Source organism: Scyliorhinus torazame, chromosome 5, assembly GCF_047496885.1.
Source record: "Scyliorhinus torazame isolate Kashiwa2021f chromosome 5, sScyTor2.1, whole genome shotgun sequence".
Lineage (NCBI taxonomy): Eukaryota > Metazoa > Chordata > Chondrichthyes > Carcharhiniformes > Scyliorhinidae > Scyliorhinus > Scyliorhinus torazame.
In genome coordinates this window covers 197668610-197693075 of record NC_092711.1, presented here as the reverse complement: position 1 = coordinate 197693075, position 24466 = coordinate 197668610, and the positions used below count along the sequence as shown (strand labels likewise).

Below are 24466 nucleotides of genomic sequence, written 5' to 3'. Positions count from 1 at the left end.
GGTCGGAGAATGACGCCCCTCTTTTGGGACCGGCCTGTGTGCGACCAACTGCAGCAGAACAACCAAGTTCAAGAACCCGCGACCATTCCTGAAGGACGAGCCCAGCTGAGACGAACTTAACAACTTCCAAACCGACCAGGTGGACCTGGATAAAGGCTTTATCTCGCACAGTGTCAGTCCCTCGAAGTTAAGTAAAGGTCATCTTAGTCGTTAAATGTAGTTTAGTATGGAGCCGCATGTGTTATTGCATAGAGATACAAGTCTTGTGTTATTAATAAACTGTGTTTTTGAGCTAACATATTGGTTGTGTGGTCATTTGGTCGAAAGAAGAAACAGCTTGTGGCTCACCTCAAAGTAAAGAAGGCAACACTATGAAACTGTCAGATGATGTTAAAACTTCATTAATGTCCTTTAGGTCAGGGAACCTAAAGATAAAGATTCCTACCGGAAAGTACACCATTGGCAAACTCTATTCAATCATTTCATAATATTGGACCATAATATATCGTCCTATTACAGTTTTCACTTTCATCCGTGAATTGGCCACAGAGTTAATGACAGATCAACTGTTATCAGCTGTGAAGCGATGGAAAATCGACACTAACATCACAGAGACAGCTGCGACCACAGGCTCCAACCTTGTTAAGCGGAAAAAGGAGGATCTGACTGAATAGCTGAGATAAGGAGATAAGAGGTGGATGGGTGAATTTGTACGGGGATTGTGCTGAAGTTAACAGAACGGGGAATGAGCTTCCCCAGCAAGGTTGACAAGGTCCCACTCAAGTGATTTTCTTCACAGAAATAAGCAGTAAAAAATCTTCTGACATCACAGTAAAAGCCAGCTCCCAAAATTAACAGGAACACACCCCGCATATTGAAATAGACACAAACACACTTTTAGATGGAGCAGTGGTTACTTGTATTTCTAGTAAATTAGTCACTGCTCACAATGTGGTCTCCCCCTACATTGGGACACCTGAACACGGACTGGGTGGTGTGATGTACTCTGTTTTCCTTGACTGGATGTCTTGAATGCATAGTGTTGAACAAAGAACATCAAGCTAAATAAATTAACAAAGCTGATTTATCAACACTACTTAAATTAGATTCGAACGTACTCCGAAGTGCAAGGTTGCTAAAATAAACTATGCTATGACTCTAACTACAGAACTTTCAAATACACAACCAATCTCTCTCACGCCTAAACACATTCTCCCAGAATCGAGGGTCGTCACATGATATATATAGATCTATATATGTGACTCTCTTGATCACCATCTGGTGGTAAGAAGTATTTACATTAAATTGTAAACCCTTTGCCACCCATACAATATCCATATTATCACAGGTGGCTGCTGCTTTGTGGAGCATCTTTGCCAGTCTGCAGGCATTCCTGCCGCTTGCCATTTCAATTCACTATGTTGCTCCTTTCTCTCTCCATAGATGCTGCCTGACCTGCTGGGATTGTCCAGCATCTTCTGTTATTGCCTCTCATTTCTGTTCTTGGCCTGCTGCAATGTTGCAGTGAGGTCCAAAACAAATTTGAGGGACAGCATCTCATTTTTTCATTGGGCATTTTACAGCCTTCTGGACTCAAAATTGTGTTCAACGACTTCAGACCACATATTCAGTCCTCCATTTTGATTCTCACCACCAAGTACCAGTTTGTATCTTGTTTTTATCTTCTTGTTTTCAAACACTTCTGACCTTTATTTTGCTGTTTTCACCTACTCTGGGCCAATGCTCACTTTCGTAACACTACCGTTACCATTTCTTTGCAGTTTGTTAATGACATCTTTGGTATTTAACCTATCGCTACCATCTCCCTACCCAAGCCAGCACGGTAGCATAGTGGTTAGCACAGTTGGTTCACAGCTCCAGGGTCCTAGGTTCAATTCCCGGCTTGGGTCACTGTCTGTGCGGAGTCTATGGGCGGGATTCTCCATTATGGGGACTAAGTCCACACGCCGGCGGGAAAACCGGCGCTAACCACTCCGGTGTCAACAGCCCCCAAAAGTGAGGAATTCTCCAAATTTTCGGGGGCTAGGTTGATGCTGAAGTGGTTGGCGCCGCTCCAGCCGGCGCGAGTTTGCGCATGTGCGGAACGGCCGGCGTATTTCCGCGCATGTCCGGAGGTTCTCTTCTCCACGCCGGCCCCCGGGCAATATGGCGGAGCCCTACAGGGGCCCGGCACGGAGAAAAGAGAGCCCCACAGAAACAGTCCGCCCGCAGGATCGGTAGGCCCCAATCGCGGGCCAGGCCACCGTGGGGCCCCCCCTGCGTCCTCCCCACAGGACCGCCTCCGCACACTTACCTGCCAAGTCCCGCCGTGTGTGAGGTGAGCAATTCACGCCGGCAGGACTGGCCAAAACTGGACGGCCACTTGGCCCATCGGGGCCCGGAGAATCGCCGGGGGAGGGGGGGCTGTCAACGGCCCCCAACCGGCGTGGCGGGAATCCTGCCGGCCCCTGAAAAACAGCGCCAGAGAATAGGGCACCGAGCGTCGGAGCGGGACTCGCTCCTCCCCCCCCGGTGATTCTCACACCTGGCAGGGGTTCAGGGAATCCTGGCCCACATGTTCTCCCCGTGTCAACGTGGGATTCCTCCGGGTGCTCTGGTGTCCTCCCACAGTCCAAAGATGTGCAGGTTAGGTGAATTGACCATGCTAAATTGCCCTTATGTCCAAAAAGGTTATGTGGGGTTACTCGGTTACGAGGATAGGGCAGAAGTGTGGGGTGCTCTTTCCAAGGGTCGGTGCAGACTCGATGGGCCTCCTTCTACACATAACTTTCTATAATTCTATGCTCCACGATTTCCCTTACCTTTTTTCAACAAAATATTCCGACAAAATAAAGTCTACCACATTTCGATCTCTCTTCAGCTTTGAAGAAGAGTCATACAGACTAGAACAGGCTGATACATGGCTTTGAAAGTGACAGGGCAGACTGGTGTGGACTACAATTAGGTTTTTAAAGTAATATCTTTTCCTTTGGCATCTATAGAGAAACAGAGCACACACCCAAGCCCACACCTCCACCCTATCCCCGTAACCAAGTAACCCCACCCAACCTTCTTGGACACTAAGGGCAATTTAGCACAGACAATTTCATGTTGAACAGTTAATGGATCAATCTTAGTGTTAACGCTGTTTCTCTACAGATGCCACCAGAGCATCTGAGCTTCCCCAGCATTTTCTTAGGTCCTGGGTCTGTAGGCTGCACTACCACCTCGGAGTCAGAAAATTGTTGATCCCAGTCCAGAGTCCTGAACAGTGAGCGCAGCACCAACAAAATGCCATCTTTTAGTTGAGATGCAAATATGATGTGATAAAAAGTGTTTTCATACCAGTGGTTCGGGTCTGAAATGCACTGCCTGAAAGTGTGGTTGAGGCAGGTTCAATCGAGGCATTTAAGAGGGCATTAGGTGATTATTTGAATAGTGCAGGGGTAGGGGAAAAGGCAGGGGATTGGTACTAAATCACGGGCCAAGATTCTTTGATTCTGAGGCTAGGTGTTGACGCCGTCGTAAACGCCATTGCGTTTCTCGACGGCGTCAACATGGCCTCAGGATCAGCGATTCTGACCCCTAAAGTGGGCCAGCACAGCACTGGAGCGACCCTCGCCGCTCCAGCTGCCGATCCTGGCATCAGATGGGTGCCGCGGGTCGCGCCGGCACCATCGCGCGCATGTGCAGTGGGACCGGCGCGATTGCGCGCATGAGTGGTGGCTCCCTTCTCTGCGCCGGCCCCGACGAAACATGGCTACAGTGGCCGGCACAGAACAAAAGAGGTCCACAGCCCGAGAGGCCGACCCGCCGATCGGTAAACCCCGTTCATGGGCCAGGCCACAGAGGAAGGAGAATTCCGCACCTTCCGGGCGGCCTGGTGCCGGAGTGGTTCACACCACTCCTCGGCGCTGGTATGGCCCGCCACGCCGGTTAGGGGAGAATCCCACCCATTACTTTTAAAACATTATTGTAGTCCACACCAGTCTGCCCTGTCTCTTTCAAAGCCATGTATTAGCCTGCTCTAGTCTGGCTCGAGCTTATGTGAGGGAGCGCTAAGACTCGTCAAACGTTAAATGTTGTAAACAAGTGTCGACAGTAGTTTATTGATTGGCCTTCCAACCTCAGAATTATAAAACTGCCAATACAAAGCTGATGTGTGTGAGAGAGACTGTGTATGATGAATTTGTGTTCTTCAGGTAGGCTGGACAGTGAATAGTTGTCTCAGTCAACTATCACTTTAGCGATCACGGTTAGTTAAATAACAGTCTTACGTTTCAGCCAAAAATTATTCTTTGTGCTGATGACCCAGAATTGGCACCTTTAATGATGTTTAATAGTGCACGCCCAGTTTTTCACAAAGCTGGACGCATCACATGGGTTCTGGCAAATCCAGCTGGATGAGTCCAGCAGAAGACTCTGCACCTTCAACGCACCGTTTGGCAGGTACTGCTACAATCATATGCCGTCCGGCATTGTTTCGGCCTCAGAGATCATCCATAGAATCATGGAGCAGATGATGGAGGGCATTAAAGAGGTTCGTGTGTATGTGGACGATGTTATCATTTGGTCCACTACCCCCGAAGAGCACATCTCTCGTCTCCAGCAGGTATTTCGCTGTGTACATGCCAATGGCCTCAAGCAGAACAGGACAAAGTGCTCTTTTGGCATGAAAGCACTGAAGTTCTTGGGTGACCAGATATCTCAGCAGGGTGTGAGCCCGGACACAGACAAGGCCATGGCCATCGAAGCCATGAAGACCACTGAAGACAAGAAGGCGTTGCTGCGCTTCCTAGGGATGGTGAACTTCCTGGGCAAGTTTAACCCGAATCTAGCATCACACACCACGACCCTCAGACACCTGGTAAAGAAATCCACTGCCTTTGAGTGGCAGGCAGCTCATCAAGCAGAGTGGTTGGAGCTGAAAGTCAAGCTCACCATTGCAGCTGTGTTGGCTTTCTTTGATCCTGACAGGGAGACCAAGATATCGACAGATGCGAGCCAGGACAGCATTGGCGCAGTGTTGCTCCAGCGCGATGACACCTCCTGGGTTCCGGTTGCCTACGCATCACGGGCGATGACACCCACCGAACAGCGGTACGCCCAGGTCGAAAAGGAATGCCTGGGCCTGCTTACTGGAATCCACAAGTTCCACAATTTTGTGTACGGCCTGTCGATGTTCACCGTCGAAACGGACCACAGGCCTCTGGTCCACATCATTCACAAGGACCTGAATGACGTGACACCCCGGCTGCAGCGCATTCTCCTCCAGCTCAGACGGTATGACTTCGAGCTCGTGGACACACCGGGCAAGGAGCTCATCATTGCGGATGCCTTGTCCCACTTCGTTACCTTGCCTGCCGACCCCCCGGCATTCGTCCAGCAGATCGAAGCACAGGTGCAGCTATGGGTCAGCAACCTTCTGGCGTCAGATGAGAAGGAGATCCGCATTTGCGATGAGACAGCCAAGGATCCGCTTCTGCAGCATGTCATGTGCCACCTCACCATTGGTTGGCAGAAAGGGAAGTGCGCCCAATTCTTCAATGTGAAGGACGACCTCACAGTGGTGGATGGCATCCTCCTAAAGCTGGATCGCATTGTTATTCCGCGCAATCTCCAGAGCTTGGTGCTCAGGCAGATACACGAGGGGCATCTGGGTGTCGAGAAGTGTAGGCGCAGAGCCAGGAAAGCTGTCTACTGGCCTGGTATCAGTCAGGACATCTCAAACATGGTCCTCAACTGTCCGACCTGTTAACGCTTCCAGCCAGCACAGGGTAAGGAGACGCTTCAGCAGCACAAGATTGTGACCTCCCCGTGGTCTAAGGTGGGCATCGACCTCTTTCACACCAATGGTTGTGACTATGCGCTCATAATCAGTTACTTCTCTAACTGCCCAGAGGTTGTGAAGCTCTCGGACCTCACGTCCAGGACCGTCATCAAGGCCTGTAAGGAAACATTCTCCAGGCATGGTATTCCCCTCACTGTCATAAGTGACAATGGTCCTTGCTTCAGCAGCCAGGAATGGTCGAGATTTGCCCAGCTATATCAATTTCATCACGTCACTTAAAGCCCACATTACCCGCAGTCCAATGGGAAGGTTGAGAAAGGGGTGCATATCGTAAAGCAGCTCATCTGTAAGGCTGCAGATTTGGCATCTGATGTCAACCTCGTGCTGCTCGCATTAAGGGCTACTCCTCTGCCTACCAGCATGTCACCGGCTCAACTCCTGATGAACAGGGACCTGTGAACGGCACTTCCAGCCATACACTTGCCTGATCTGGATCACCTCCCGGTGCTGCAGAAGGTGCAGAAGCTCAGGGACCAGCAGAAGCAGGGCTTTGATGCTCATGCCATTGATTTGCCTGTGCTATTCCCGGCGGATACGGTCTGTATCCAGCTGCCTGATGGAGGTTGGTCAGCTCCAGCGGTTGTTGTCCGACAGGTTGCTCCTCGATCATACGTTGTGCGTATGGCTGATGGCTCTGTTGTGTGGCGCAACAGATGGGCCCTGCGCGCAGTTGTCCGCCCGCAATCATATTCGCCGTCGTTTCCATCTGTTCTTGTGCCACCTCCTGACACCTCGAACCACAAGGCCACCAGTCTGGCTGCAACCCCGCCCATCAAGGCAGCGTCGTCCCCGCCACCACCTCTCCGGCGGTCGACCCGAATCAGACGCACGCCCCACAGACTGGACTTATGAACAATTGTTTTGTTTGCCATGTTCTGTTTTTGCACATTAGACACCTGTTCTCATATGTACATATTTTTTTAATTGGCATCTCAGCCGACACATGTAAATACCTTCACATAGGCTGCAGGTGAAGTAACTTTTCAAAGTGGGAGATGTCATGATATGCTGACAGGCATTTAATGAGATACAGACAGGCAGCTAATGGGCAAAGGGCAGAACACTTGGGGGGTAGTTTCCCACTATAAAAGGCACGAGGCACTCACACTCCGCCTCTTTCCACTAGGGACATCTACTGAGTGAGTCCAGTGTACATATCACACAACACATACAACATGTGGAGACGAGCTAGTCTGGTTCAGTCTAGATAGATAAATCACAGCTAGGTTAGCAGAGTGTCAAACTCACATAGAACTGTGCTAACTGTGTGACAAGTTCAATAAATCAAGTTGAACTAAACTCAAGGTCTGGAGTCTACTTGAGTTATAGCTGCATCCCGTTGCAGCCAGTGTTATCTCAACGTGCTTAACACGTCAGTGATCACCATTATTAATGTCACATTTGTGGTGACAAAGAGGTAGCCCATGAATTTCTGGATAATTCCCCTCAATCTGACGGTAGCCCCATGGAAGGGACAGGTCACCTTCTGCTTGCCTGTTCTTTTTAAATTGAATTTCTGTGTTAAACTCAAATTTAATTCACTATCAAATGTACTTCACTTTTTAACGATGTGTTAATGCATTGCCACTTAATCTGTCTGGTTTAGAAAAGGGATATTTAAAATCATTAAATGGGAACATCGGAATTAGGAGCAGGAGGAGGCCAGCCAGCCCCTTGAACCTGCTCCACCATTCAATAAATTCAAAGATAATCTGATTGTAACCACAACTCCACATTCCTGCCTACCCCCGATAACCCTTCGCCCTTTGTTTACAAAGAATCTATCTACCTCTGCTTCAAAAATATTCTGCTTCCAGTTCCTTCTCAGGAAGAGAGTCGCAAAGACCCATGACCCTCTGACTGCAAAAATGGCACCGCCCCCCGATTCCGGTGTAAAACTGGATTCTCCAGCCGATCGCTGAACGCGATTTCGGCGTCGGCGATCGGAGAATCCAGCCCATTATTTTCAAAAATACTTCCCTTTTTCTGTTGCTTATTCTCCATTTGATAATTCAATCTTTTTTTTTCTCTATTTGTCTCTGACCCGAATTCCTCCTTTGTCTCTGTGGTTCAGATGTTTCTTGCTCAGTCCTTAAACTGATTGATGAAGGTGATAATCTGTTGGTCACCTCCTTGGAGGTACCCATCACTGAGGACAGAGTAGAGACACTGGGCCCTGTCTGATTCACACTGAGTACAGAGGAGCCACTGGACACTGTCTGACCACACTGAGTACAGAGGAGGCACTGGGCACTGTCTGACCACACTGAGTACTGAGCAGACACTGGACACTGTCTGATCCACACTGAGTACAGAGGAGACTCTGGACATTGTCTGATCCCCACTGAGTACAGAGGAGACACTGGACACTGTCTGATCCACACTGAGTACAGAGGAGACTCTGGACACTGTCTGATCCACACTGAGTACTGAGCAGACTCTGGACACTGTCTGATCCACACTGAGTACAGAGCAGACACTGGACACTGTCTGATCCACATTGAGTACAGAGCAGACACTGGGCACTGTCTGATTCACACTGAGTACAGAGGAGACTCTGGACACTGTCTGATCCACACTGAGTACAGAGGAGACACTGGACATTGTCTGACCACACTGAGTACAGAGGAGGCACTGGGCACTGCCTGACCACACTGAGTACTGAGCAGACACTGGACACTGTCTGATCCACACTGAGTACAGAGGAGACTCTGGACATTGTCTGATCCACACTGAGTACAGAGGAGACACTGGACACTGTCTGATCCACACTGAGTACAGAGGAGACTCTGGACACTGTCTGGTCCACAATGAGTACTGTGCAGACACTGGACACTGTCTGATCCACACTGAGTACAGAGGAGACACTGGGCACTGTTTGATCCACACTGAGTACAGTGGAGACACTGGACACTGTCTGATCCACACTGAGTACAGAGCAGACACTGGACATTGTCTGATCCACATTGAGTACAGAGCAGACACTGGGCACTGTCTGATTCACACTGAGTACAGAGGAGACACTGGGCACTGTCTGGTCCACACTGAGTACAGAGGAGACACTGGACATTGTCTGATCCACACTGAGTACAGAGCAGACACTGGACACTGTCTGATCCACATTGAGTACAGAGCAGACACTGGACACTGTCTGATCCACACTGAGTATTGAGCAGACTCTGGAAACTGTCTGATTCACACTGAGTACAGAGGAGACACTGGGCACTGTCTGATCCACACTGAGTACAGAGGAGACACTGGGCACTGTCTGGTCCACACTGAGTACAGAGGAGACTCTGGACATTTTCTGATCCACACTGAGTATTGAGCAGACTCTGGAAACTGTCTGATTCACACTGAGTACAGAGGAGACTCTGGACACTGTCTGATCCACACGGAGTATTGAGCAGACTCTGGAAACTGTCTGATTCACACTGAGTACAGAGGGGGCACTGTCTGATCCACACTGAGTACAGAGGAGACTCTGGACATTGTCTGATCCACACTGAGTACAGAGGAGACACTGGACACTGTCTGATCCACACTGAGTACTGAGCAGACACTGGACACTGTCTGATCCACACTGAGTACAGAGGAGCCACTGGACACTGTCTGACCACACTGAGTACAGAGGAGGCACTGGGCACTGTCTGACCACACTGAGTACTGAGCAGACACTGGACACTGTCTGATCCACACTGAGTACAGAGCAGACACTGAGCACTGTCTGATCCACATTGAGTACAGAGCAGACACTGGGCACTGTCTGATTCACACTGAGTACAGAGGAGACTCTGGACACTGTCTGATCCACACTGAGTACTGAGCAGACTCTGGACACTGTCTGATCCACACTGAGTACAGAGGAGACACTGGACATTGTCTGACCACACTGAGTACAGAGGAGGCACTGGGCACTGTCTGACCACACTGAGTACTGAGCAGACACTGGACACTGTCTGATCCACACTGAGTACAGAGGAGACTCTGGACATTGTCTGATCCACACTGAGTACAGAGGAGACACTGGACACTGTCTGATCCACACTGAGTACAGAGGAGACTCTGGACACTGTCTGGTCCACACTGAGTACTGTGCAGACACTGGACACTGTCTGATTCACACTGAGTACAGAGGAGAGACTGGGCACTGTCTGGTCCACACTGAGTACAGAGGAGACACTGGACACTGTCTGATCCACACTGAGTACAGAGCAGACACTGGACACTGTCTGATCCACATTGAGTACAGAGCAGACACTGGACACTGTCTGATCCACACTGAGTATTGAGCAGACTCTGGAAACTGTCTGATTCACACTGAGTACAGAGGGGACACTGTCTGATCAACACTGAGTACAGAGGAGACTCTGGACATTGTCTGATCCACACTGAGTACAGAGGAGACTCTGGACACTGTCTGATCCACACGGAGTACAGAGGAGACACTGGACACTGTCTGATTCACACTGAGTATTGAGCAGACTCTGGAAACTGTCTGATTCACACTGAGTACAGAGGAGACACTGGACACTGTCTGATCCACACTGAGTACAGAGGAGACACTGGACACTGTCTGATCCACACTGAGTACAGAGGAGACACTGGACACTGTCTGATTCACACTGAGTACTGAGCAGACACTGGACACTGTCTGGTCCACACTGAGTACAGAGGAGACTCTGGACATTTTCTGATCCACACTGAGTATTGAGCAGACTCTGGAAACTGTCTGATTCACACTGAGTACAGAGGAGACTCTGGACACTGTCTGATCCACACGGAGTATTGAGCAGACTCTGGAAACTGTCTGATTCACACTGAGTACAGAGGGGACACTGTCTGATCCACACTGAGTACAAAGGAGACTCTGGACATTGTCTGATCCACACTGAGTACAGAGGAGACACTGGACACTGTCTGATCCACACTGAGTACTGAGCAGACACTGGACACTGTATGATCCACACTGAGTATTGAGCAGACTCTGGAAACTGTCTGATTCACACTGAGTACAGAGGAGACACTGGACACTCTCTGATCCACACTGAGTACAGAGGAGACACTGGGCACTGTCTGATCCACACTGAGTACAGAGGAGACACTGGGCACTGTCTGGTCCACACTGAGCTTAGAGGAGACACTGGACACTGTCTGATCCACACTGAGTACAGAGGAGACACTGGGCACTGTCTGATCCACACTGAGTACAGAGGAGACACTGGGCACTGTCTGATCCACACTGAGTACAGAGGAGACACTGGGCACTGTCTGATCCACACTGAGTACAGAGGAGACACTGGACACTGTCTGATCCACACTGAGTACAGAGGAGACACTGGGCACTGTCTGATCCACACTGTGTACTGAGCAGACACTGGACACTGTCTAATCCACACTGAGTACAGAGGAGGCACTGGACACTGTCTGATCCACACTGAGTACAGAGGAGACACTGGACACTGTCTGATCCACACTGAGTACAGAGGAGACACTGGACACTGTCTGATTCACACTGAGTACTGAGCAGACACTGGACACTGTCTGGTCCACACTGAGTACAGAGGAGACTCTGGACATTTTCTGATCCACACTGAGTATTGAGCAGACTCTGGAAACTGTCTGATTCACACTGAGTACAGAGAAGACTCTGGACACTGTCTGATCCACACGGAGTATTGAGCAGACTCGGGAAACTGTCTGATTCACACTGAGTACAGAGGAGACACTGGACACTTTCTTATTCACACTGAGTACAGAGGAGACACTGGGCACTGTCTGATCCACACTGTGTACTGAGCAGACACTGGACACTGTCTAATCCACACTGAGTACTGAGCAGACACTGGACACTGTCTGGTCCACACTGAGTACAGAGGAGACTCTGGACATTTTCTGATCCACACTGAGTATTGAGCAGACTCTGGAAACTGTCTGATTCACACTGAGTACAGAGGAGACACTGGACACTTTCTTATTCACACTGAGTACAGAGGAGACACTGGGCACTGTCTGATCCACACTGTGTACTGAGCAGACACTGGACACTGTCTAATCCACACTGAGTACAGAGGAGACACTGGACACTGTCTGATCCACACTGAGTACAGAGGAGACACTGGACACTGTCTGATTCACACTGAGTACTGAGCAGACACTGGACACTGTCTGGTCCACACTGAGTACAGAGGAGACTCTGGACATTTTCTGATCCACACTGAGTATTGAGCAGACTCTGGAAACTGTCTGATTCACACTGAGTACAGAGAAGACTCTGGACACTGTCTGATCCACACGGAGTATTGAGCAGACTCTGGAAACTGTCTGATCCACACTGAGTACAGAGGAGACACTGGACACTGTCTGATTCACACTGAGTACTGAGCAGACACTGGACACTGTCTGGTCCACACTGAGTACAGAGGAGACTCTGGACATTTTCTGATCCTCACTGAGTATTGAGCAGACACTGGACACTGTCTGATCCACACTGAGTACAGAGGAGACACTGGTTGATCCATACTGATTACAGAGCAGACACTGGATACTGGTTGATTCATGCTGAGTGTTAAACATGCCTTATAAACAGCGTCCACACACCTTTGCCATGTTTCACTTACCATTTGAATAACAGATACTGGGCCAATGCTGTTCACATAAATGTCCACGTCAATAACAATTGGTTTGACTGAAAAATAAAAACACATTGAGCACTGCAATTAGCAAATGTATCAGTTATATTTCAACATGGCTGCATTATATTGATTTTGGATCATTACAGAAATCCATTTTTAATTTGAATTAGTGACATATTTCAGTAACTGATTTTGAATTTGAAGGTCACGGATTCATGTCCCACTCGAAGATTGAGCATACAAGCCAGATATTGCAATGCCGTACTGCCATTGGTACCGAGCTTCAGATTCAAAGCAATGCCTCACCTGCCCTCTCAGGTGGAAGTAAATGATCCCAAATGCACCATGGGAGGAAGATTAGAGGAGTTCTTTCTGCTGTCCTTGTCAAAATGTATCCCTCAGCGAACTGAGTGAAACAGATTACTTGGTCATCGTCACATTTACCGTTACATATTTGTGGGATCTTGCGGTGCACAAAGCAGCTGTTGAATTCGCTTGCAAAGCCCATACTTCAAGAACATATAATGGGCTATAAGAGGCTTTGGCTACCATGAGGATGTGAGTGGTTCTTTTAAAATGCAAGTTATTTACTTGAGTCCTCTTTGGGATTGAAGGGAAAGGTTTTGTTTGATGAATGATTGGGATGATTAGGAGCATGAGGAGGCCAGCCAGCCCCTTGAACCAGCTCCACCATTCACTAAATTCAAAGATACCTTCACCTTCAGATTCCAGCCCACACATCATTTTCTTTTTCTCTTGCTTTCCAATCTAAGCTGCCTACTCGCTGTTTGATTTATATTCCTATAGTCATTGGAACTTTTCTTTTCTGCTTGTTTGCAGCTTTAAATCCCCATCTTACTACCGCTGCTTACTTGCTCCATCTTCATTTCAGAAATTTGGGGGTTAATTTAATCTCTAGGGAATGGGAGGTAAAATGCGTTAACTTCTTGGGGGGGGGGCGAGCTGAGGTTGTTGGGGGTGGGGTGGGGAGCAGTTGGCTGAAATCTTGAAGGAGGATACGTGTCTGAGTGTTGGATTTTTAGGAAGTCTGGGAAAGCCGACAGGTAAAAGGAGATAAGCACGGAACCATAGGTGATTTCAAAATGTGTGGATTACAAGGAAAGGTCAGCTGGAGTTACCTTAATGTGAGACATAGGATCGGCTGATCATAGAATCATAGAAGCCCTACAGTGCAGAGGAGGCCATTTGACCCATCGAGTCTGCACCGACCCTTCAAAAGAGCATTCTACCCCTGTCCACTCCGCTCTATCCCTGTAACCCCATAACCTAACCTGCAAATTTCTGGAAATTAAGGGCAATTTATCATGGTCAATCCACCTAACCTGCGCATCTTTGGACTGTGGGAGGAAATGGAGCACCCGGAGGAAACCCATGCAGACACGGGGAGAACGTACATACTCCACACATACAGTGATCCATGGTTGGAAATGAACTGGGTCCCTGGCACTGTGAGGCAGCACTGCTAACCACTGTGCCACCATGCTGCCCCTCAACAGAGGTTTCCACTACCATCCACTGTCCGATTTCCATCACACTGTCGTGTTGTTCAACCTGGGGTAACACGGACTGCAACACGATGCAGTTAAATGATAAAGCATACACCAAACGTAGGCGTTGGTTCAATAAGATTTATTGAACTTCAGTAACGAAGCACACAGTGCCTGTGGGTTGACTCTCTACTACTCTAAGTAAACTAACATTAACTATCTAGACCAGGGTATCTCTGATCCACGCGTAGAAGGTGTTGAATGATTTGTACACCCTGACTGTCACTACAGTTGTCACCAGTGGAAAGAGGCAGAGTGCTGATGCCTCGTGTGTTTTATAGTTGAAAGCCCCCCTCTGGTGTTCTGTCTGGTGATTGGTCGTGTTCTGTTCTGTATGTTGATTGGCTCATTTGGGTGTCTGTCACTGCCAGCTTTTACCTCATGATGTGCATGGGTGTATATTATGACACACACTGTGTAAAACCACCTTCCGCACAGTCTAATTGCCTCCCACACTGTACGATTCACCATCACTTCTATAAACACTACCCCATTCAATTTTTAAATTCTTTCATGTGATGTGAGCTTCACTGGCTAGGCCAGCATTTATTGACCATCCTTAATTGCCCTTGAGAAGGTGGTGGTAAGCTGCCTTCTTGAACCACTGCAGTCCATGTGATGTAAATACATCCGCAATTGTTAGGAAAGGAGTTCCAGGATTTTGTCCCAGGGGCAGTGAAGGAACAGCGATATAGGTGTCTCCTTGGGTTTCCTCCAGGTGCTCCAGATTCCTCCCACAGTCCAAAATATGCAGGTTAGATGGATTGGCCATGCTAAATTGCCCCTTAGTGTCCAAAGATGTGCAGGTTAGGTGGGGTTACGGGGCTGAGGTGGGGCAGTGACCTTGCGTGGGGTGTTCTTTCAGAGGGTCAGTGTTAACTCGATGGGCCGAATGACGTCCATCTGCATTGTAGGAATTCAATGGTCTTAATTCTATATTTCTATATCAGGCTTGTGTGTGACTTGGAGAGGAGCCTCCAGGCGGTGGTGTTCCCATGGGTGTGCTGCCTTTGTTCTTCTAGGTTTTATTTTTATTCATGGGCTGTTGGTGTCACTGACTAGGCCCGAATTTATTGGCCATCCCTAATTGCCCGTGAACTGAATGGCTTGCTCGGCTATTTCAGGGGGCAGTTAAGAGTCCACAACATTGCTATGGATCTGGACACATGTAGGCCGGGCCAGATAAGGATGCGGATTTCCTTCTTTAAAGGATGTAGCTAATGGAGGCCTTGGGTTTGGAAGGTGTTGTTGAAGGAACCTTGGTGAGTTCCTGCAGTGCATCTTGTAGACGGTACACGCTGTTACCACTGTTCGTCAGTAGTGGGGGGAGTGAACATTTAATGTGGTGGATGAGGTGCCAATGAAGAAGGCTGCTTTGTCCTGGATGGTGTTGAGCTTCCTGGGTGTTGTTGGAGCTGCACTCATCCAGGAAAGTGGAGAGTATTCCATCGCATGCCTGACTTATGCCTTGCAGCTGATGGACGGCTTTGGAGGGTCAGGAGGTCAGTTACTTGCGGAAAACTTTCCTGGATGTGGCAGGACTGCGGAACTCAGATGTTTACAGCTTTGAAACAGGCCCTTCGGCCATGCTGCCCAGTTTCTATCACTAAGATAGTCCCACTTGCCCGCATTTGGCCCGTACTCAAACCTGGTTCACAACTCCCCGGCCCTCATCATGTCAGCCACCCACTCCTTTTTCTTCCAACAAATAGTAATGTTTCCACCTGAAAACCATTTATCTCCATCTACTCTCTTTCTCCTCCATATAAATTTGAAGGTCAATCGTATACATCGGACCTGACCGCCATGATTCTGAGTAGTTCTGGGTGTCAGAGTCTACGCTCCTGTCACGTTACAGATTTACCTCGATGTACTTCATTTAAACTGGTCTTGATATGTGGACACTGGAATCTTACTGTCAATGGCTGGCAGAACTCTGGCTTCAGCCATTGTTGTGTCTAAAAGAATTGAAACTTTGCTCCAGTGTCTAATTTGAAGTTTATTTTGTGCCCATTAACCATAATACCCACACCCCAATAGATTCCATTTGATCCTGTAATTTATCCCAAGAATGTTACGTTAACTTTTTTTCTTCAATTTCTTAGATGGTGCCTGATCTTCATAGTTTCTCCTTTAATGTTTGTGTTCGGAGCTTTTTACTGTGACATACTGACACACTGGGGGGTCTAGAACCAGCGGGCATAATTTCAAACAAACAGGAGAACCGTGCATCCTGAGAACATCACCGCCTACAAAGACCACTACCTTAGCAGCGAAGATTCTCATCTCTCATCCCTTTTAATCTCCATTATTTTAATTCTTCACCTTCCCCACAGTGTGCCTGTCTTGCGTATGTGGCTGGAGGGTGAGAAGGTGTTAGGTGAGTAAATAGATTAGCAGACCGTTGTTCTATTATCACCATTACATGTTTGGTAGGAATACAGCAAAAGGGATTATTATTTAAATGATAAAATATTAAAACATGCTGCTGTGCAGAGAGACCTGGGTGCGCTAGTGCATGAGTCGCAAAAAGTTGGTTTACAGGTGCAACAGGTGATTAAGAAGGCAAATGGAATTTTGTCCTTCATTGCTAGAGGGATGGAGTTTAAGACTAGGGAGGTTATGCTGCAATTGTATAAGGTGTTAGTGAGGCCACACCTGGAGTATTGTGTTCAGTTTTGGTCTCCTTACTTGAGAAAGGACGTACTGGCACTGGAGGGTGTGCAGAGGAGATTCACTAGGTTAATCCCAGAGCTGAAGGGGTTGGATTACGAGGAGAGGTTGAGTAGACTGAGACTGTACTCATTGGAATTTAGAAGGATGAGGGGGGATCTTATAGAAACATATAAAATTATGAAGGGAATAGATAGGATAGATGCGGGTAGGTTGTTTCCACTGGCGGGTGAAAGTAGAACTAGGGGGCATAGCCTCAAAATAAGGGGAAGTAGGTTTAGGAGGAACTTCTTCACCCAAAGGGATGTAAATCTATGGAATTCCTTGCCCAGTGAAGCAGTAGCGGTTCCTTCATTAAATGTTTTTAAGATAAAGATAGATAGTTTTTTGAAGAATAAAGGGATTAAGGGTTATGGTGTTCGGGCCGGAAAGTGGAGCTGAGTCCACAAATGATCAACCATGATCTCATTGAATGGTGGAGCAGGCTCGAGGGGCCAGATGGCCTACTCCTGCTCCTAGTTCTTATGTTCTTATGTAACTCTTCCCTTGTTTTAAATAAACAATTATTTTGTGTTTTACTGACAAATCTGATGCCTGTAAGCCATGAAGCAATTGAGGGTCAAAGACCTCAATAAAATATAAAAATTATTGATTAATTCACTTGTTGGGACTCTGGGGTCTGTGGAGCTGGAATTGATTGCGCATGCACCCAGGATTGTAACAAATGTTATGCAGTTTCCTGACTCTACCTGCGTTCCAGATTCCCACCACCCTCTGGGTGAAAATATTTTTCCCCAAATTCTCTGTAAATTTCCTGCCCATTACCTTAATTCTATGGTTATTGGCCCCACTACCAAGGAGAACAGTTTCTTCCTAGCCACCCTATTTGTATCTCTCATAATTTTGTACACCTCAATTAGGTTCCCCCTTAAACTTCTCTGCTCTAAGGAGAACAATCCCAGCCGAGCTCGGCTCCGTTCATAGTTGAAATGCTCCACCCCAGGCAACATGTTGGTGAATCTCCTCTGCACCCTTTCTAGTGCAATCACATCCTTCCTACAGTGTGGTGACCAGAATTTCACACAGTACTCTAGCTGTGGCCAGCAAACATTTTCTAAAGCTCCTTCATAATTTCCCTGCTCTTATATTCTATACATCGGCTGATAAAGGCACGCACCCCATATGCCTGCTTAACCACCTTATGTACCTGTCCTGCTGCCTTCAGTGACCTATGGACATGCACACAAAGGTCCCTCTGGTCCTCTTCCTAGCATCCTACTGTTAATTCCCTTGCTTTGTTTGTCCTTCCAAAATGGATCACCTCACACTTTTCAGGGTTATATTCCATTTGCCACTGTTCTGTCATCTGAACAGCCCATCTATAGCATCCTGTAATCTAAGGCTTTCCTCCTCGCTATTTACCAGACCACCAATCTTTGTGTCATCTGCAAACTTACTGATCATATCCCCCACACCCCATCCAGATTATTGATGTACACCACACAGCAAGGGACCCAGCACCGATCCCTGCAGCACATCACTGGACACAAGCTTCCAGTCATAAAAACAACATGAAACCACCCCGCTCTGCTTTGTGCCACAAAGCCAATTTTGGATTAAATTTGATAAATTTCCATGGATCCCACCTTTTTGATCAGTATCCCATGTAGGACTTGTCAAAGTCTTACTGAAGTGTGTGCAGACTGCATCAACTGCACTGCCCTCAACTACACACCTAGTCACCTGCTCAAAAAATTCAATCAAACTTGTTAGACCTAGACACCCTCTGACAACACAATTCTGACCACCCTTGATTAATCCTTGCCTCTCCAAGTGGAGATTACTTCTGCCCTTCAGAATTTTTTTCAATGATTTCGCTATCACTGATGTTGGGCTCACAGGCCTGTAATTATCTGTATTTTCCCTACTTCCCTTCTTGAACAATGGTAGCACATTAGCTGTCCTCCAGGCCCCTGGAACCTCTCCTATGACGAGAGAGGATTTGAAGATTGGCATCAGAGCCCTTGCAATCAACTCTGGCCTCACGCAGCAGCCTGGGATACATCTCATCTGGGCCTGGGGACATATCCACTTTTAAATCTGCTAAATCCTCTAAAACCTCCTCCCTTCCAATGCTAATTTGTTCAGTTATATCACAGTCTCCCTCGTTGCTTTTTATACCTACACTGCCCTTCTCCATAGTGAATAAAGATGTAAAATACTCATTTAATACCCCACCTGCATCTTTCGGCTCCACACACAGGTTGCCACTTTGGTCCCTAATGGGCCCTAATCCTTTCGTGGTTATCCTCTTGCCCTTAATATACTTATAAAACGCCTTGGAATTGTCCTTTATTTTACCTGCCAGGGGTTTTTCATGCCCCTTCTTCACTCTCCTACATATTTTTAAATTACCCTACTGCACTTTCTATACTCCTATCGGGCTTCCACTGTTTTGAGACGCTTGTATCTGCCATAACCTTCCTTTTTTCCCCTTATCCAATCCTGTGCATCCAGGGTTCTCTGGACTTGTTGGTCCCAAAGGACAGCCCCTGAAAAGCACCCACCCACCCCTTCCCCCACTTCCTTCACACCCTTTAAACAGTTCATTAAAAAAAACAGGCTTTGTGCTCTTGCCGACCATATAATGATGTGGCTAGCATATTATCAGCTGTAATAGGCTTGGTAAGCATCATTGACCCTTAATTATTCATTGAAATATGCTGGGTGGGTTGTCGATTTCAGCATCTGCCCACCCCCTGTATCCTGGGGATGATCTCTGGGGTGGATGGTAAGGTGGAGGGATGCATAGGATCCCAGGAATACCTACAGTGCAGAAGGGCCATTTGGCTCATTGGGTCTGCACTGACCCTCTGAAAGAGCACTCTACCTAGGCCCACTCCCCCACCCTATCCCGTAACCCATTGATCATGGCAAATCAACCTCACATGCACATCTTTGGACTATGGGAGGAAACCAGAGCACCCAGAGGAAACGCATGCAACACAGGGAGAACATGCAAACTCCACACACAGTCACCCAAGACTGGAATCGAACCCAGATCCCTGGCGCTGTGAGGCAGCAGTGCTAATCACTGTGCCACCCACATGGATGCCACTGTTATTTTCGGCGCCCGCCTGGCCGCCAGGAATATGCATGTATTTTTCAGCCCCTTGTCTGCCCTGTCGGGTGGATGTAAAATATCCCTTGACACTATTCCAAGAGGAACAGGGGAGTTTCCCCTTTTGTCCTGGAAAACATTTATTCTACAACCAACATGACAAAATATATTACCTGGAAACTTGCCCTGCACATATTGGCTGCCATTTACATTCCAATCGTCACCACACTTCAGAAGTGCTTAATTGGCTGTAAAGGATTTTGGGGATGTCTTGTGGTTGAGAAAGGTAACATATGAGAACAAGTCTGTTCCTCTGAATATGTGACCAGGATCAATATGCGAGAATCAATGATTTCAGAGGAAATGGAGAGTCACAGGCCATGAACTGCCAGTGCTGTTTGTAATGCACTGACCCTGTGGTGTCACTTGTGCCGCCACTAACTCTAAACCCTGTTGCTGCTTTGGTCAATGAAGGAGAATGAGCTGAAGACTGGGCTTGTGATGCAGGGAGTTTTCATAGAACTGAAATTCCCCACACGCTGCCTTTAGCCATTTAGTAATGAGTTCACATTCCAGAAATCTCATTTGGTTAATTGAGAAGCTTATTACATCTGACAGGTGTTTTGAACAAATGAGAGAAAAAAAATGCATATGCCTGCATGAGAGCATTCAAAAGAAACTGACGGATTGTGACCAATTCAATGCATTTGCTTTTAGTTTCTTTAACGAGAAACATTGTTCAAAATAAAAACAGAACATGCTGGAAATACTCAGTCGGTCTCTGGTCGCTTTTATGAAAAGAGATTGGGGCAGAGTTAGCAGTTCAAGGACCTTTCCCCATTACCTGTACACCAAATATTAAAACATCCATGCAAAGTATTAATTCAGTGGTGGGATACTCAAAGTATCGATACATAAATGGATTTGTCTGCAGTGGGATACCATGGAAATTGTCTCAACCTCCAAAAAACAGTCTCCGTTGTCCAAATGGAATCAATGTTATCATTGCTAAATAACTGGCTTGAAGCAGTAATAATAGCTGTGAATTTCTTTAGCTGCACTCCCACTCCATTGCTTGAAATCCATACGTCCAGCTAAAGCATATGGACAGGCAGAAACAACTCTGACAAAATTTCATATTTGTAGCGAATATAGAAAATACCAGAGCCTGGTATTCAATAATAGAATCTTTAATGTCAGTTTATCCATGTAAACATGTTGCTTAAGGGAAGACCAGCTGGGCAATCTACATATTTGCATATAGTTGTGATGCCAACAGCAGCAGCCAAGTTGTATTCACCACAATTTGTAACCTCATGGACCTGTATGTCCCCCACTCTACCAATACTATCAAACAAAGCAATCAACCCTCGTTCAATGAAGACTGCTGGAGGGCATGCATCGGGCAGATCTAAAAATGAGATGCTGTCAGGAAGCAGACGTAGTTTTAAGTAATCTATTTTTATATTGTATATATTATATATTTATATATAGGCAGCATGATGGCACAGTGATTAGCACTGCTGCCTCACAGTGCCAGGGACCCAGGTTTGAATCCAGCCTTGGGTGATTATGTGGAGTTTGCACGTTTTACCCGTGTCTATGTGAGTTTCCTCCTGGTGCTCCGGTTTCCTCTTACTGTCCAGAGATGTGCAGATTAGGTGGGGTTACAGGGATCGGGCAGGGGAGTGGGACTGGGCATGTGTAGAATGCTATTTCAGAGGGTCAGTGCAGGCTTGATGGGCTGAATGATTTCCTTCTGTACAGTAGGGAATCTAAGCTTCTATGGAATATAGAAATAAGGTATAGAGTTAAGTGAATTTAATTTAGAAAGGGTAAAACTCCAGGTAGATTCGTGTTGAACAAAAGTGCTTGCATGTGTGGGGGTTTGGTTTCATTTCAAACAGTTTGTGTATCATGTTTGGAGAGCTTACGACATTAAAAACAGAGTTTAGAGAAGTACTGGACTGTAGCGGAGTTTAAAAGAGTTTTTCAGTTTAGTTTTAACTAGACCCAAGGCAGTAGGAGCTTTGCAGTTAAGCGAGGTAACAATTCTCACAATCCTGCTAGAAGCGGAAGCAGAAAAGCAGGACAATGGAGTAATCCAAAAAGAGAAAGTAACAGCAAGCTGAAGCAGATAGTTCGAGAAACCAGGAAATTAAAAGAGAGGGCCCAGGAAGATTGAAGTCAAAGGGGCAAAAGGAACTGAAATTTGAACACTGTACTGTTCATTGGAGTTAAAGACAGAATAGAAAAATGCAGACCTGGTAAGTTGGATAGTGAGAAGCCAACAATCTGATGTGATCCTCAGAGTGGTGATATCTTACTACAGCCTGTGAAACAATTGTGTTCTGTTGGTCGCTGGACACCGAAAAAGATTGTGTGAAAGCTCGAATGTACATGGCAATTCGAGGCAGAGGAACACTGAAAGGAGAGTTGGAAATACTGGAAGTGGATCTTTGCTGAAAACAGTTGAGGGAAAATATTGTTTGGAACAAGGGGCAAAATTCTCCGGAAACGGCGCGATGTCCGCCGACTGGCGCCCAAAACGGCGCCAACCAGACGGGCATCGCGCCACCCCAAAGGTGCGGAATGCTCCGCATCTTTGGGGGCCGAGCCCCAGCCTTGAGGGGCTAGGCCGGCGCCGGACGAATTTCCGCCCCGCCAGCTCGCGGAAAAGGCCTTTGGTGCCCCGCCAGCTGGTGCGGAAATGATATCTCCGGGCGGCGCATGCGCGGGAGCGTCAGAGCCGCTGACAGCTTCCCACGCATGCGCAGTGGAGGGTGTCTCTTCTGCCTCCGCCATGGTGGAGACCGTGGCGAAGGCGGAAGGGAAAGAGTGCCCCCACGGCACAGGCCCGCCTGCGGATCGGTGGGCCCCGATCGCGGGCCAGGCCACCGTGGGGGCACCCCCCGGGGCCAGATCGCCCCGCGCCCCCCCCCCCAGGACCCCGGAGCCCGCCCGCGCCGCCTTGTCCCGCCGGTAATGTAGGTGGTTTCATTTACGCCGGCGGGACAGGCATTTTAGCGGTGGGACTTTGGCCTATCCGGGCCGGAGAATCGAGCGGGGGGGCCCGCCAATCGGCGCGGCGCGATTCCCGACCCAGCCGAATTCGGCAACCGGCGGGGTGGGATTCACGCCAGCACCCGGCGATTCTCCGACCCGGCGGGGGGCAGCACGGTAGCATTGTGGATAGCACAATTGCTTCACAGCTCCAGGGTCCCAGGTTCGATTCCAGCTTGGGCCACTGTCTGTGCGGAGTCTGCACATCCTCCCCGTGTGTGCGTGGGTTTCCTCCGGGTGCTCCGGTTTCCTCCCACAGTCCAAAGATATGCAGGTTATGTGGATTGGCCATGATAAATTACCCTTAGTGCCCAAAATTGCCCTTAGTGTCGGGTGGGGTTGCTGGGTTATTGGGATAGGGTGGAGGTGTTGACCTTGAGTAGGGAGCTCTTTCCAAGAGCCGGTGCAGACTCGATGGGCCGAATGGCCTCCTTCTACACTGTAAATTCTATGATAATCTATGATAATCTCGCCCAAGATTCTAAGACATGTCTTTTCTGAAGCATGTTGCTTGGGGAACACCCGTGTGAAAGCCAGTGTCTCGGAAGGTCAGTGGCTCACGGTGTAATCATGGGGGGATTTGAGAAGAATCCACAGAAGTTTGATTGGGGTGGCATCTGCCACTTGGTTTCAGAATGGGGTGTGTCTGTCCACAGTTAACTTGTTTGGTTACTGGAACTGTGTATTTATGTTCTTAAAATCAATGTACATTTATGAAGATAAGTAGGAATGAAGGAATAGTGTGTGGTATGAAAACATTTCATGTTTAACAATTGTTTATTTTTATTGTTACAAACTAATTGGCTGTTAAAAAAACTAGAGTTCTGTGACTCTATTCATCTATGTTTTCTAAAAATAGTAAAAACTATGGGGCTGGATTCTCCATTGCTGAGACTAAGTGTTGACGCAGGATTCATGGAGCTCCACGACAGCAAAACTGGTGCCACATCTGGACCGATTCAGTGACCATTGAGGGGCTAGCGCCGGCATCATGTGAGACACAATCGATTCCAATGAGAAACAGTGCCGGATTCAAAATTGACACTCAGGAAACTGACAAGCTGCAGCCGCATATACACATTGCAATCCCAACACACCCTCATCCCAGCTAATAAGATGGCACTGGTTGCGCTAGAGGGCACCCATCTAACTGATGGGTCGGCTGGGGCCAGAGGACACCTAGGGGGTTGCCCTCAGGGGACATCAATATGACCTATGGCCCTAAGTTCACAGTGGGCAATCAGTGGCATGCACAGCTGCATGGCTGCCTTGCAGGCCGCAACAATGGTGCTCCGTGCCCGCCCATCCCAACCCCACAGCCCACCTCCTGGCCACATCCCGCAACCCCCCCCCCGGACCTGGCAGAAGTCCCCCAGCCAGCGGCACAACAGTCAACAAACTATGGCAATGTTGGACACTTTCGTAATCCCCTCTCTCTCCCTCAGCAGACACAAGGCTGGTTCCAAAACGTTTAAAAGCAGAAGTGAATCGCATCGTCGGGAATTCGGCCCATCGGAGACCGAGAATCGTGGAGGCCCTTGAGAATATTGGGTGA

At 48.0% G+C, this 24466-nt stretch overlaps 1 protein-coding gene across 4 annotated transcripts in view; it reads right to left on the bottom strand.

Annotated features, from left to right (window-relative positions):
* The window catches only part of LOC140420865 (gamma-aminobutyric acid receptor subunit gamma-4-like), a 559891-nt gene that overhangs the window by 235428 nt on the left and 299997 nt on the right, over window positions 1-24466 (bottom strand). For all 4 annotated transcript variants that reach the window (XR_011946626.1, XM_072504962.1, XM_072504961.1 and 1 more), the window contains exon 3: window positions 12472-12539. Coding sequence is in view for 3 of the 4 variants with exons in the window: in XM_072504962.1 (XP_072361063.1) it covers window positions 12472-12539 (68 nt within the window). In the remaining variant the exon portion in view is untranslated. The remainder of the gene's footprint in view (window positions 1-12471; window positions 12540-24466) is intronic.